At 38.3% G+C, this 12,201-nt stretch overlaps 1 protein-coding gene across 1 annotated transcript in view; it reads right to left on the bottom strand.

The window, feature by feature from the left end:
- The window catches only part of TEX9 (testis expressed 9), a gene marked incomplete at both ends in the record, with an annotated part of 80,810 nt that overhangs the window by 53,505 nt on the left and 15,104 nt on the right, over nucleotides 1–12,201 (bottom strand). The window contains 5 exons of the mRNA XM_080692870.1: nucleotides 1,863–2,036; nucleotides 2,896–2,978; nucleotides 4,949–5,121; nucleotides 10,095–10,177; nucleotides 11,820–11,859. Coding sequence (XP_080548996.1) covers nucleotides 1,863–2,036; nucleotides 2,896–2,978; nucleotides 4,949–5,121; nucleotides 10,095–10,177; nucleotides 11,820–11,859 — 553 coding nt within the window. The remainder of the gene's footprint in view (nucleotides 1–1,862; nucleotides 2,037–2,895; nucleotides 2,979–4,948; nucleotides 5,122–10,094; nucleotides 10,178–11,819; nucleotides 11,860–12,201) is intronic.

The raw sequence follows: 12,201 nt of genomic DNA, 5'->3' as shown, positions 1-12,201 counted from the left end.
GTTTTTTTTATGACTTAGTAAAGTTCCGTTGAGTACATATCCCATAGTTTTGTGATTTATTCATCTGTTAATATACATTTTGGCTAGTTTCATAGTTTGGAAGCTGTGCATTCTGCAGCTATAAATATAAATGTACAATGTTAGTCTGTAATTTGGTTTTAATTCTTTTTGGTAGATATCCAGAAGTGGTATGCTGGATTATATGGATCACTGTGCCTTTGGAGTTCTGCTGAGAAAGTTTTGATCTGTGAATATGTGTGAAGTGTTGAACCTATGCCCTTTCAAAGATCTGCAAAGTCTATGATCTGATTTCTGGGTCTTTGATCCATCTTGAATTGACTCTTGTGTGGGGTGAAAAAAAAGGGTTTATTTCCATTTTTCTACTTTTTTTTGCCAATTCCATTTATTTTTGGCCCTCTTAAGGGTAATTGAGTGATGTGAGCATGTATGCTTCTGCCATATTCTACTCTGTCAAGATGTGTGATTACAATGCACCAATAATTTTTAAAAATTAAAGAAAAAAAGTTACTAGCCCATTGCCTTGGTAACAATGATAAGAACATACCAATAAAAATCCTATATTTAAGGCCTGGGGATAGCGAGGGGGGCAGAGTTCCATTCTCGGGCTCTCCAGTGTTGCGGCCAGGCACACTGCTTTGCTTCTCTTTCCTTTCTATTTTCCTACTGATTTTGTAATAGATTTGTTGAAGTTGCACCAAACTCTTAGTTTTAATTTCCCTATTCCACAAATTTAATTGAACTAAGGAAAAGAACTCTCAGTGCCATTACAACTGTAACAGGTACCCCCCCCCCACACACACACAGATAAAAGACACCCAACAACAATACTTGTACATGAATAATCACAGCAGCATTATTCAAAAGAGTCAAACAGCGGAAACAACCCACATGTCCATCAACAAAAGGAATGACAGCTAGGTAATGGAATAGTACCAGGAAAAAAGAATAAACCGCTGATTGGTGTTGCAATATGGATGCGTTCCCCCCTCTCCCTCCCTCTTTGGTTCCGGGAATTAAACCCTGAGGCATTCTATTTCGGAGCTATACTTCACAGCCCTATCTTTTGATTTTTTTTTTTTTTTTTTTTTGGTGGTACTAGAGTTCCTGGAAACCCTTCTACCTCCAGGCTACACTCCCAGACCTACTATATACACACACACACACACACACACACATATATATATATATATATATTTTTTTTTTTTTTTTTTGAAACAGGGTCTCTTAAGCCAGTGAAGCTGGCTTCAAACCTGCGCGATCCTCCTGTCTCCACCTCCCAAGCGCAGGGATTACAAGCGTGCACCACCACACCTGACTCTTTTGATTTTTTAAAAATTGGGTCTAGATAGGTTGATGTGAATCTCACTACATGCTGAAGGTGGCCTCGAACCTAAAATCCTCCTGTGTAAGCTTCCCAAGTACTGGGATCACAAGTGTGCACCACCATGCCAGCTATGGGTGAACTTTAAAAACACTGTGTTAAATAAGAGAAGTTTGTCAGAGAAGACCACATATTGTATGAATACAACTATAGGAAATTTCCAGAATAGACAAATCTCTTGAGACAGAAAATAAATTAGTGGTTGTCTAGGGCTGGAAGGGTTGGGGGAGGAGTTGGAGAGTTGTAAGTAAAGGGTATAAAGTATCTCACTGAGATGATGAAAGTGATGGGGAGGGTTACTGAAGAGTAAGCTCAGAGGGTGTGTGTGTGTGTGTGTGTGTGTGTGTGTGTGTGTGTGTGTGTGTGTGTTAAACCCAGAGGCATTCTATGAGGTACACATGTGTAGCTTTAGTTTTAGTGTATCTTTAACATTAAGTTAGGAAAATAACAAAACCATTACCCTTTCCACTGAAGACAGCTGTTGCTGTAATCCATCACATTTTTTGTTTGTCTCTTCAAAAAGATTCTTATATTTTTCTATTTGGGTCTGTTGCATATTAATTGTTCGCTGCTGTCTCACACAATCTTCTTCAAAATTTTTTACTTGAGATTTTAAATCCTGAATTTCATCCTCCTGTTTTTATAAAATTATAGAAGATAGAAAGAATGCACAACTTTTGGTGTCAAAACAGAGTAGAAAATAAAGAAAAAGCTTCATATTTATATCAACTTAATGAGGAAAAACAGTACATTCCATTTTCATCTTCAGAAATGGAGTCAGATATTGTGTTTAAATAGCTTACCTCATAAGTGTGAAAAAATTCTAATTGTAATGCATTTAGAACATGTGTATGTGGGGGGGTACTGGGGATTAAACTCAGGGGCAGTCTAGACACCTCTGAGATACATCCTCAGAATCATATTTATGTTTTTTTTTTAATTTTGAAACAGAGTCTTACAAAGTTGCAGAGGGCCTCACAAGTTTGCTGAGGCTGGCTGCAGACTTGTGATCCTCATGTCTCTGCCTCCTACATACTGATTATAAGCATGCGCCACCATACCCGGCTCATTTTAAAAATTCTGTTAACTCTGTAATAACTCAACATCTAAGAATAAAGTTCTACATGAGTATGTAATTTTTAATTCAAAGTTTAACTGTGATTTTTTTTTTTTTTTTGGTGGTACTGGGGTTCCTGGAAGCCCTTCTATCTACGGACTACACTCCCAGACCTATTTTTACATTTTTATTTGGAAACAGGGTCTCCTAAGCCAGCGCGCCTGCGGCTGGCTTCAAACCTGCGCGATCCTCCTGTCTCTGCCTCCCAAGCGCGGGGATTACAAGCGTGCGCCACCACGCCCGGCTAACTGTGAATTTTATCTAAAAAAGTTTAACTGTGAATTATATCTAAATTAAACTATTCAATACAACAAAACTGCCTCTCAAATATCTTTGAATAATATAGCATTTCTTCTGAGAGATTTTAAAAACTTACCTTTTTATTGAATTCACATACAACATTATCCAATTCTTCCTGCATAACATGGAGTTTGGCCTTTAAAAATCTGATCTGTGCCTCTGTGGAGTTAAATAATTATATTAACTGTCTTGCTGAATCTATGACATCATCAACTTTAAGATATACTAGTACTTTATGAGGAAAAAATGCTCAAAATAGGGAGTCAAGCAATATATCTTTGAGAAGACAGTAAATAATCCTAAGTGAGAAATTAATTCACTCGATGAAAAGGTGTTTAACAGCAAGGAACTATTTGTGTCAGTGCAACTGTCCTAAAAGAGGGAGGAAAAAGTATCTCTCCTGAGAATCCAACATAGCATGCTATACTCACATTAAGTTTGTAGACTGAGTTCACCTTAGCAGCATAGTCCAAAACACATCAAACAGAATTTACAGTGGGCTCAGGCCAGTAATGTTCCCAAGTGTTTGAAAGAAATAAACACAAATCCTCTCTAGCAAAACTTAGCTTCAAGTTGTAAAAAGCAGTCGACGTTCCCCAAATACTCTGTCTTTCCCTCCAACATCTAACCTAGCCACTTATGTGGAGTAGGAGAAAACACCTCCAACTAGGCCAAGATGCCAGAAAGGAGCTGGGTGTGGTGCACACCTGTAATCCCAGAACTTGGGAGCCTGAGACAGGAGGATCAAGGGTTCCATGGCACTGTCAGCAAGTAGTGAGACTCTCGACCTAGTGAGACCCTGTTTCAAAATAAAAATGGAATAGGGCTAGAGATATAGCTCGAGGGTAGAATGCCCAAGGGCAATCCCAACAAAGGGGATTTACCACAAAGATGCCAGAAAGAGAAGATACTGGGATAGAACGGCAGAGAAGTGATTTGGCAGTGAGAAAAAGTAGTATTTAAGATAAAGGCTGTTTGCCCTGGTTCTCTTTCCATGAGTCAGGAACACTGTGCTGGGCCATATGTGACTGGCTGCTGACAAATGTCTGGCCATCACTTCCTTGAAGGCATCTTCAGCACCACTGGAAGGCCACTCACTTCTGTTTCATGTGCTTCTCTCCCACACTGGCCCCAAAACACTCAATTAGGCCAGACGGTATAATAAATGCTTAATAAATGCTTCGTACTGATTGATGACTGACTAGATGCAGCTCAATTCATTACACATACATACTTAAGATTTTTCACAGAATAAGAGAATTTTAAAGATAAACTATGATTATCTACCATAAACTGCTAAGTTTCAAAGAAGAAACTGTTATTCCAGAGGAACTAAGTGGCTTGCCTGAACTCATGATTAATTGTACTGTAGTATAACTCAGTATGTCCATACATACTCAATTGCTTTTTATTTCAAAAATATAGGTGACTCCTCTCAAATTCAATAATCTCAGAGACATTACTGGTAACTAATATAATACTTTTAGATTCTCTAAATTTATTATTTTATAATGATATGCATAGGATGAGTTTGTAAGAAAAATTATGTTAATAAGAAAATATTTGACTATTGTTCCTAATGTTGCAATAATTCAACTATCCTTTTGTATTTGTAGATTTAACATGCAATAAATAAAATATAATAAGTGAAAGGAATTCAGAGAAACTTTTAAATTCTAATATTTTAGTCATAAGCTATGAAGCAGATTAATTCTATTTGAAAAACAGCTGAATAAACCCCCAAGCAATTCTACAGTTATTTTATTTTATTTTTGTGGTAATGGGGATTGGATCTAGGGGCATTCTATCTCTAAGCTACACTCCCAGTCTGATTTTTTATTCATTATTTTGAAACAGGGTCTCATTAAGTTGTGGAGGGCCTCACTAAGTAGCTGAGGCTGGCAGCAAACCTGTGATCCTCCTGTCTCAGCCTCTCAAGTACTGGGATTACAAGCATGTGGCACCATGCCCAGCTCATTTTACTTTTTATAATAAAAAATATTGAACATATACAAAAGTAGAGTGACAAGTTCAATGAACTGCCAATTATCTAACACCCTTCTTCAACTCTTCTTGATTCTTTTAAAGTAATTGTAATATAAAGAAAAAATGACAAAAATAAAACCTACCTGTTCCAATATCTTTACTAACACCAGAGAAAATGTCGTCATCTTCAGGTGAGCCTTCTTCCTCCAGCTGCCCTTCGATTTTGCTAATTGTTTTTGTGAGAGAAAAGTCTGAGAAGTCCTCTGGAATGGCAACATCACTGGCAGTTTGTACATCCAAATATTTCAATTTAACACTAAAAAATAACAATTATATGTAAAATACATACACACAAAAAAATTAAAAGGTAGAAAGGAGATACAGCTTTTGCCCAAGTAATGAAACAGACCTAAATTATTACATTTTTATTATTTTAAATTTATGATGAAATCTACAACTGGTATTTTTAAGGACTTTCAATCTTTATAAATCACACAAGCTGAATGCTTTATGAGGACAGTTGGTCTACATCTTTCCAACAAAAAAGTAAACATTTGACCTTAACCACTTAGGCCAGATCCAGACTTTAGCTTTTATTTTTACACATTGATGGAGAAGAACGGTGCCAACTGACATTGCCCTGGCCATAATTCTATAAACAGGAAACAATACCTCTTGAAAAAGAATTATAGAATGAATAGTTATCAGCTTGATCAAATTCAACCTTTTTTTCTCACCTAAAGAAATTCATTTTAACCAGAATCAGTGTTAACCAAAATTTTAGACTTGATTTTTTTTAATAAAAGGTACTTCTAAAGACACTGAAGAATGGGCTAGGCCCAACACATATATCAACAAGTCCATGGTTCCAAAGGCCATCAGAATTCTACTAGTAAAAACAAACTTTAAAATGTAAATGGCGGAGACTTCTGGGAAGATGGCAACGGAGAAAAGCGGGGCTTACAAGCCCCGCTAAAAACCAATCTTTATTACCACAAAATCAGCACCTTTCATAGCCAGAAAACACCATCAGCAGAGAAACAAAAAATGTAATTTCAAGGGACAGAGAAAAAGAGGGTTGGAAAAACGAGACACCAGAAACCAGACCGCACTGCTGCAGCCGGAGACACGGCGCGAAGCGATGGGCACCATTTTCCCTTGCAGCACCAGGCTCCAGAGAGGAGGGGACTCAGAAGGGAGCTCAGAGACAGAGAGCAGATACGCCGGCCTCACGCCCGAGTATGCGGCAGCAGCGCCTTACTGCTGGCGGCAGCGGCGAGCTCACCGGACGGCACCAGACCAATGCACTTAACAGCCCACCAGGCTCCAGAGAGAAGCAGCGGACAGCGAGCCGAGGTGAGCCGCTGTGGATCACCGGGAAAATTCGGCAGATTTCTCGGCACAGGGAGCATCTAAAGCTCACTGAGGCTGGGCCCAGCACACCCTGCAGGGACTCAAAGCAGAGCTCAAAAACAGAAAAAAAATACGCCAGCCTCACAGCCGAGGGCATGACAGCAGCGCCATATTGCCACCGGCGGCAGCAGCAGTGAATTCACCGAGTCCACAACGGCTCCATCTGCGCACTCAACAACAGTGAGTCAAATTGTGGCCCCTAGAGGAGAAATCCCAGTACTGCACTCCCAGGGACTTGACCCAGTGGGGGAGTAGCGGTGGCAGAGATATCACACCAACCTTGCACCCCCCCCCCATGGTCTAAAGCAGCCTCGATTGACTCCCTGGGTCTGAGACTCTGCAATACAACCCAGTAAAGGAGTAGTGGTGACTGAGATACCACAGACTTGAGATCCAGAGCACCTTAAGTGAGGACACAGTGACCCAGGGAAGAACCCAGAGAAGGCACAAACTTCCAAAATCATGGGAAAGAGGAATAACAATGGAGCAATGAATGCCCACAACCCCACAACATCAGAAACTGATAAAACAGAAATTCAGAGATTTCTAGAAGATCAAATCAGGAAAATAACTGTAGAAATAATAGAAGTGTTTTGAAAAGAATTCAGAGACAGCCAAAGAGAGATAAAGGATGCAATTAATGAAGTAAAGGCCTCAATTTAAAGTACAAACAACCAATTAGACCACATGGAGAATAGAATCTCGCTCTTAGAAGATGATCATTCCAAAAATGAACGCATAGTTTCTAATTTAGAAAAAAAATCTGACAGCAGGAATCTGACATTGAAGAAATATGGGCCCATCTTAAGAGAGCTAACCTAAGAATAATTGGAATAGAGGAGGGAAAAGAAGGTGAAACCAAAGGGAGAAACAATCTTTTCAAAGAAGTAATAGCAGAAAATTTTCCAAATGTAGAGCAAGAGGTCGATACACAGGTCCAGGAAACTTATAGAACTCCCTTTAGACAGGATCAAAGAAGAAGATACCCACGCCACATAATTGTCAAAATGACCAATGTAATGTGGAAGCCAAGCAGAGAATCTTAAAGGCAACAAAAACAAAGGGCCAAGTGACATTCAGAGGCAAACCAATTAGAATCACTACAGACTTCCCAAACCAAGTCATGAGAGCCAGAGGGCTTGGAGTAACATATTCCAAACTCTGAAAGAAAACAACTTCCAGCCAAAAATTTCCTACCTAGCAAAACTTTCTTTCAAATTAGATGGAGAAATAAGAAGCTTCCATGACAAACAGAAACTGAAGGAATTTATGTCTTCAAAACCAGCGCTAGAGAAAATACTCAAAGAGATTAACTACAAAGAAGAAATAGTAACACACACCAGAACCAGAGAAACAAGATTTTCCATCCAACAGACAACTAAGATTGGTTATCTGTGGAGTTTCAGTATTTATGTTAGTCTTTTACCTATCTCTAAATTGTATTGTTTGCTTTGATTGTTGCTAATTTTTAGGATTTCTAGTTGGAATATTAATATACCTTCAGATATAGCATTTGGAAATATTTTATCCCATTCTATCAGTAACTTTTAACTCTGTTTACACTGTCTTTGGATATAAAATATTTTTTTATTTTTTAGGGAGTTTGTTTACCCTTCTGTTGCCTGTGCCATTGAAATCATATCCAAGAAATCACTGCCAATTTCAATGTTGTGAGGTTTTATGACCCAGATTTTCTTCTAAAAGTTTATAGTCTTAAGATTTATATTTAGGTCTTTTATCTATTTTGAGTTAATATTTGTATATGGTGTTAAGTAAGGGTCCAATTTTATTCTTTTTCATGTAATTATTATTTATTTATTTATTTATTTTTTGGTGGTACTGGGGTTCCTGGAAGCCCTTCTACCTCCGGGCTACACTCCCAGACCTATTTTTACATTTTTATTTGGAAACAGGGTCTCCTAAGCCAGCACCCGCGGCTGGCTTCGAACCTGCGCGATCTTCCTGTCTCCGCCTCCCAAGCGCGGGGATTACAAGCGTGCGCCACCACACCCAGCGATTGTAATTATTATTTTTCAACAATATTTAGTTAAAAGATTATTATTTCCTCCACCAAATGTTCGTGGAAACCTTGTCAAAAATAACTTGACAATATATGGAAGCATGTATCTCTAGGCTTATTTAACTCCAATGGTTTATATATCTGCCTTTAGAACAGTACTACACTGTTTCAATTATTGTAGCTTTATATGGTTTGAAATCAGAAAATATACATCTTCTAGCTTTGTTCTTTTTCGAGATAATTTTGGGTATCTAGAGTCCATATTCCATATCAGGATAGATTTTTTCTGAAAAATAAATAAATAAATGTATGATAGTTTCACCTAAAAAAAAAAAGAAAAAATATTCTCTGGTAAGAAAGAAAGCAAAAAGAAATATTGAAATGTTATCTTTAAGTCGTATCAGACAAATGAAACTGTTATCTGAGATTATCATCGTTAATATTGGATAAATTGCTATAAAACTAGATGTCAACCACTAAGCCAAGCATGGGAAGGAGGGATGGGGAGGGAACGGGGTGGGGATCAGGTAGGGGCTAACTGGGCAATGTGTGCATGTATATCTACAAAAGTATTTTTTATCCCATTATGATGTATGAATACAGTGCACCAATTAAAAAATAGTGTCTTTAAAAAAAAAGTAAATGGCTTTAAAGCAAGATAATCTTTTTCAGTGATATATGTATGCAACATATGTTCTTTACTTCTATTTTATATTTTTCTATTCCTATCCTTTCAATTTTCTTTTCTTTTTTTATTAAACCAAAAAAGTTTTCATGGTGTATGTGTGTGTGTGTGTGTGTGTGTGTGTGTGTGTGTGCGCGCGCACGTGTGGTGCTAGGGATTGAACCCAGGGGCATTCTACCTTTGGGCTACACCTCCAGCATTATTATTATTATTATTATTATTATTATTATTATTATTATCATTTTAATACAGGGTCTCACTAAGTTGCAGAGGGCCTCACTAAATAGATGGGACTGGCTATGAACCTGAAATTTTCCTGTCTCAGCCTGCCAAGTACTGGGATTACAAGAATGCGCCACCATACCTGACTCAGAGAAAGGCATTTAAAAAATTAAAAGATGAGAATGCCGGGCATGGTGGCGCACGCTTGTAATCCCCGCGCTTGGGAGGCAGAGACAGGAGGATCGCGCAGGTTCGAAGCCAGCTGCGCGCGCTGGCTTAGGAGACCCTGTTTCAAAAATATAAAATAGGTCTGGGAGTGTAGCCCGGAGGTAGAAGGGCTTCCAGGAACTCCAGTACCACCAAAAAAAAAAAAAAAAAAAAAATTAAAAGATGAGAATAAATATTTTCCCAGAATTATAATGCAATTTTTAGTTTGGGTAACAGACCTACTTAGAGTACTCCAAATCATTCTTATCTCAATATATGTAGTGATGAAGTTTAGTTTCAGAAAATGAGGTAGAGTTACAGAAAATCCAAGTTCTAATACATGTTATAAGAAAATATCACACTAAAATAACATTTAAAATACTTGAAATGTGGTAACCGTGATTAAATACAAAATGTTCTAAGTAGAAATGTTTTAAGTTACTGAATATGGATAAGATATATGTAGTGTAACTGTACATATTTAGGGTAAAGATCTGAGCCGGGTGTGGTGGCACACGCCTGTAGTCCCAGCATTTGGGAGGCTGACACAGGAGGATCACAGTTCGGGTCCAGGCTCTGCTACTTGGTGAGGCCCTCTGCAACTCAATGAGACCCGGTTTCAAAATAAAGAATAAAAAATAGGGCTGAGGGTGTAGCTTGGAGGTAAAATGCCCCTGGGTTCCACCCCCAGTAACACACACACACACACATAGTGTGTGTGTGTGTATCTATTATACTATACCTTGAATTTGTTCTCCTTCCTTTGTTTGTAGGGTGTAACTTGTTTTGAATCTTGTTTATAGGACCAATATTTTTGGTCTTTGGCTATAGAAAAAGAATTAAAATTATTGATTAATTAGAGTCTAATCATTTGCCAAGGGAAGCAATTTTGTAATATAAAATTGCTATTTTTCTACAAATAAGAATTTGTCATTTTCATGAAACTAATTCAATTGTATTTTCAAGAATCCCAGAATTGTGTAGCTGGAAAAGCCCAGAGAGGAGATTCAGTAATTAAAAACGAGTCTCAAAGATTCAAGTATATTTAGTAAGCTAGTGGAATACACTCTGGACTTTTTTTTTTTTTCTGGTACTGGGGTTCCTGGAAACCCTTCTACTTCCGAGCTACACTCCCAGACCTATTTTTTTATATATACTTTTTAATTTTCGAAACAGGGTCTCTTAAGCAGCGCGGCTGGCTTCGAACCTGCAGGATCCTCCTGTCTCCGCCTCCCAAGCAAGGGGATTACAGGCGTGCGCCACCACGCCTGGTAACATTTTTTTTTTTTTTTTTTTTTTTTTTTTTTTTTTTGGTGGTGGTACTGGGGTTCCTGGAAGCCCTATCTCCGGGCTACACTCCCAGCCCTATTTTATACTTTTTAAAAAATTTTATTTGGAGCCGGGCGTGGTGGGGCACGCTTGTAATCCCCGCCTTTGAAGCCAGCCGCGCGGGCGTAAGAGACCCTGTTTCCACATAAAAGAGGTTAAAAAAAAAAATAGGTCTGGGAGTGTAGCCCATGGGAGTGTAGCCCGGAGGTAGAAGGGCTTCCAGGAACCCCAGTACCACCACCAAAAAAAAAAAAAAAATTATTTGGAAACAGGGTCTCTTAAGCCAGCGCGGCTGGCTTTGAACCTGCGTGATCCTCCTGTCTCCGCCTCCCAAACGCGGGGATTACAAGTGTGTGCCACCACGCCGGGCTAAACTCTGGACATTTTGAGTCACAGAATTTATTTCTCCTCACTACCCAATTATTCCCCAGCCAGGCCTTCCCTAGCCTCTAGGTTCTGTGGTCTAAATATTCACAGGTAAGAAACTCATAAATCCCAGAATGCCCAGTAACTGGAAAAGTGAGCTCTATACTGGGAAGTTAAATGAATAAGCAAGTCTTTTTAGATCTTTGTATATGAGTCATTTTGTAAATGAATCATTTTAGTCTTTGTATATGATTATCTTCCTTTTTCAAAAGGTGTGTGGGGGGAAGGCACTGGGAATAACCTACCTCCAAGTTTTACCCTCAGACCGATTTTATTTCCTATTTAGAAACAAGGTCTCACTAGATTGCTGAGAGGCTCACTAAATTTCTGAGGCTGTCCTCGAACCTGCAATCCTCCTGTCTCAGACTCCCAAGCAGTAGGATTACAAACGTGTACCACTATGCCCAGCTTTAGATCTTCTATCTATTAGATTAAGTTTGAAGGAGAAAGCTGAAAAGCCTCAAGTTACAAACTCATTTCACTTAGAATTTTTCCCACTGTACACTAGGTTGTTCAGTGAAATTATGAGACAAAAATGATTCAATTTATTTTATGAGCATCAGTTAAGGAATGCATGCCTTCTGAGTATCATGGTTTGTATTCTATTTTTATGAAGCCATAATCCTTTCTCAGTATGTCTAAGAAAAGTATTTAAAAAAATCCCTAGATGCTACAGAATGTAATTGCATTCACAGAAAGTTTGATTTCATACCTTTGTTTCTAAATGTGGATGAACTTCAGACAACAGACCTCTACATATCAAAAAAAAAGTGCCCGTTACTAGATGATACTAAACTGAGACACAATGAAATTCAATGGCAATTATATTTGAAAGGAAAAATACCCATAGGCCAAATCAACCCACATTCATTCATTTCATATTGTCTACACAGTCCTCACTGCACAAGAGCAAGGCTGAATAGTTTCATCAGAGACCACACACACACACACACACACACACACACACACACACACACAGTATAGCCCACACATCCAAAAATATTTGCTGTTTATTATAAAGTTTGCTGACCCTTCATCAATTGTCTAGAGCATATATCTATACTATCTCTAAAAACATAACACATTAGTATCTA

Source organism: Muscardinus avellanarius (genome assembly GCF_963383645.1).
Source record: "Muscardinus avellanarius genome assembly, chromosome: 3".
NCBI classification, from domain to species: Eukaryota; Metazoa; Chordata; class Mammalia; order Rodentia; family Gliridae; genus Muscardinus; species Muscardinus avellanarius.
Note: the sequence above shows the minus strand (reverse complement) of the source record. Positions and strands in the feature narration are given on the sequence as shown.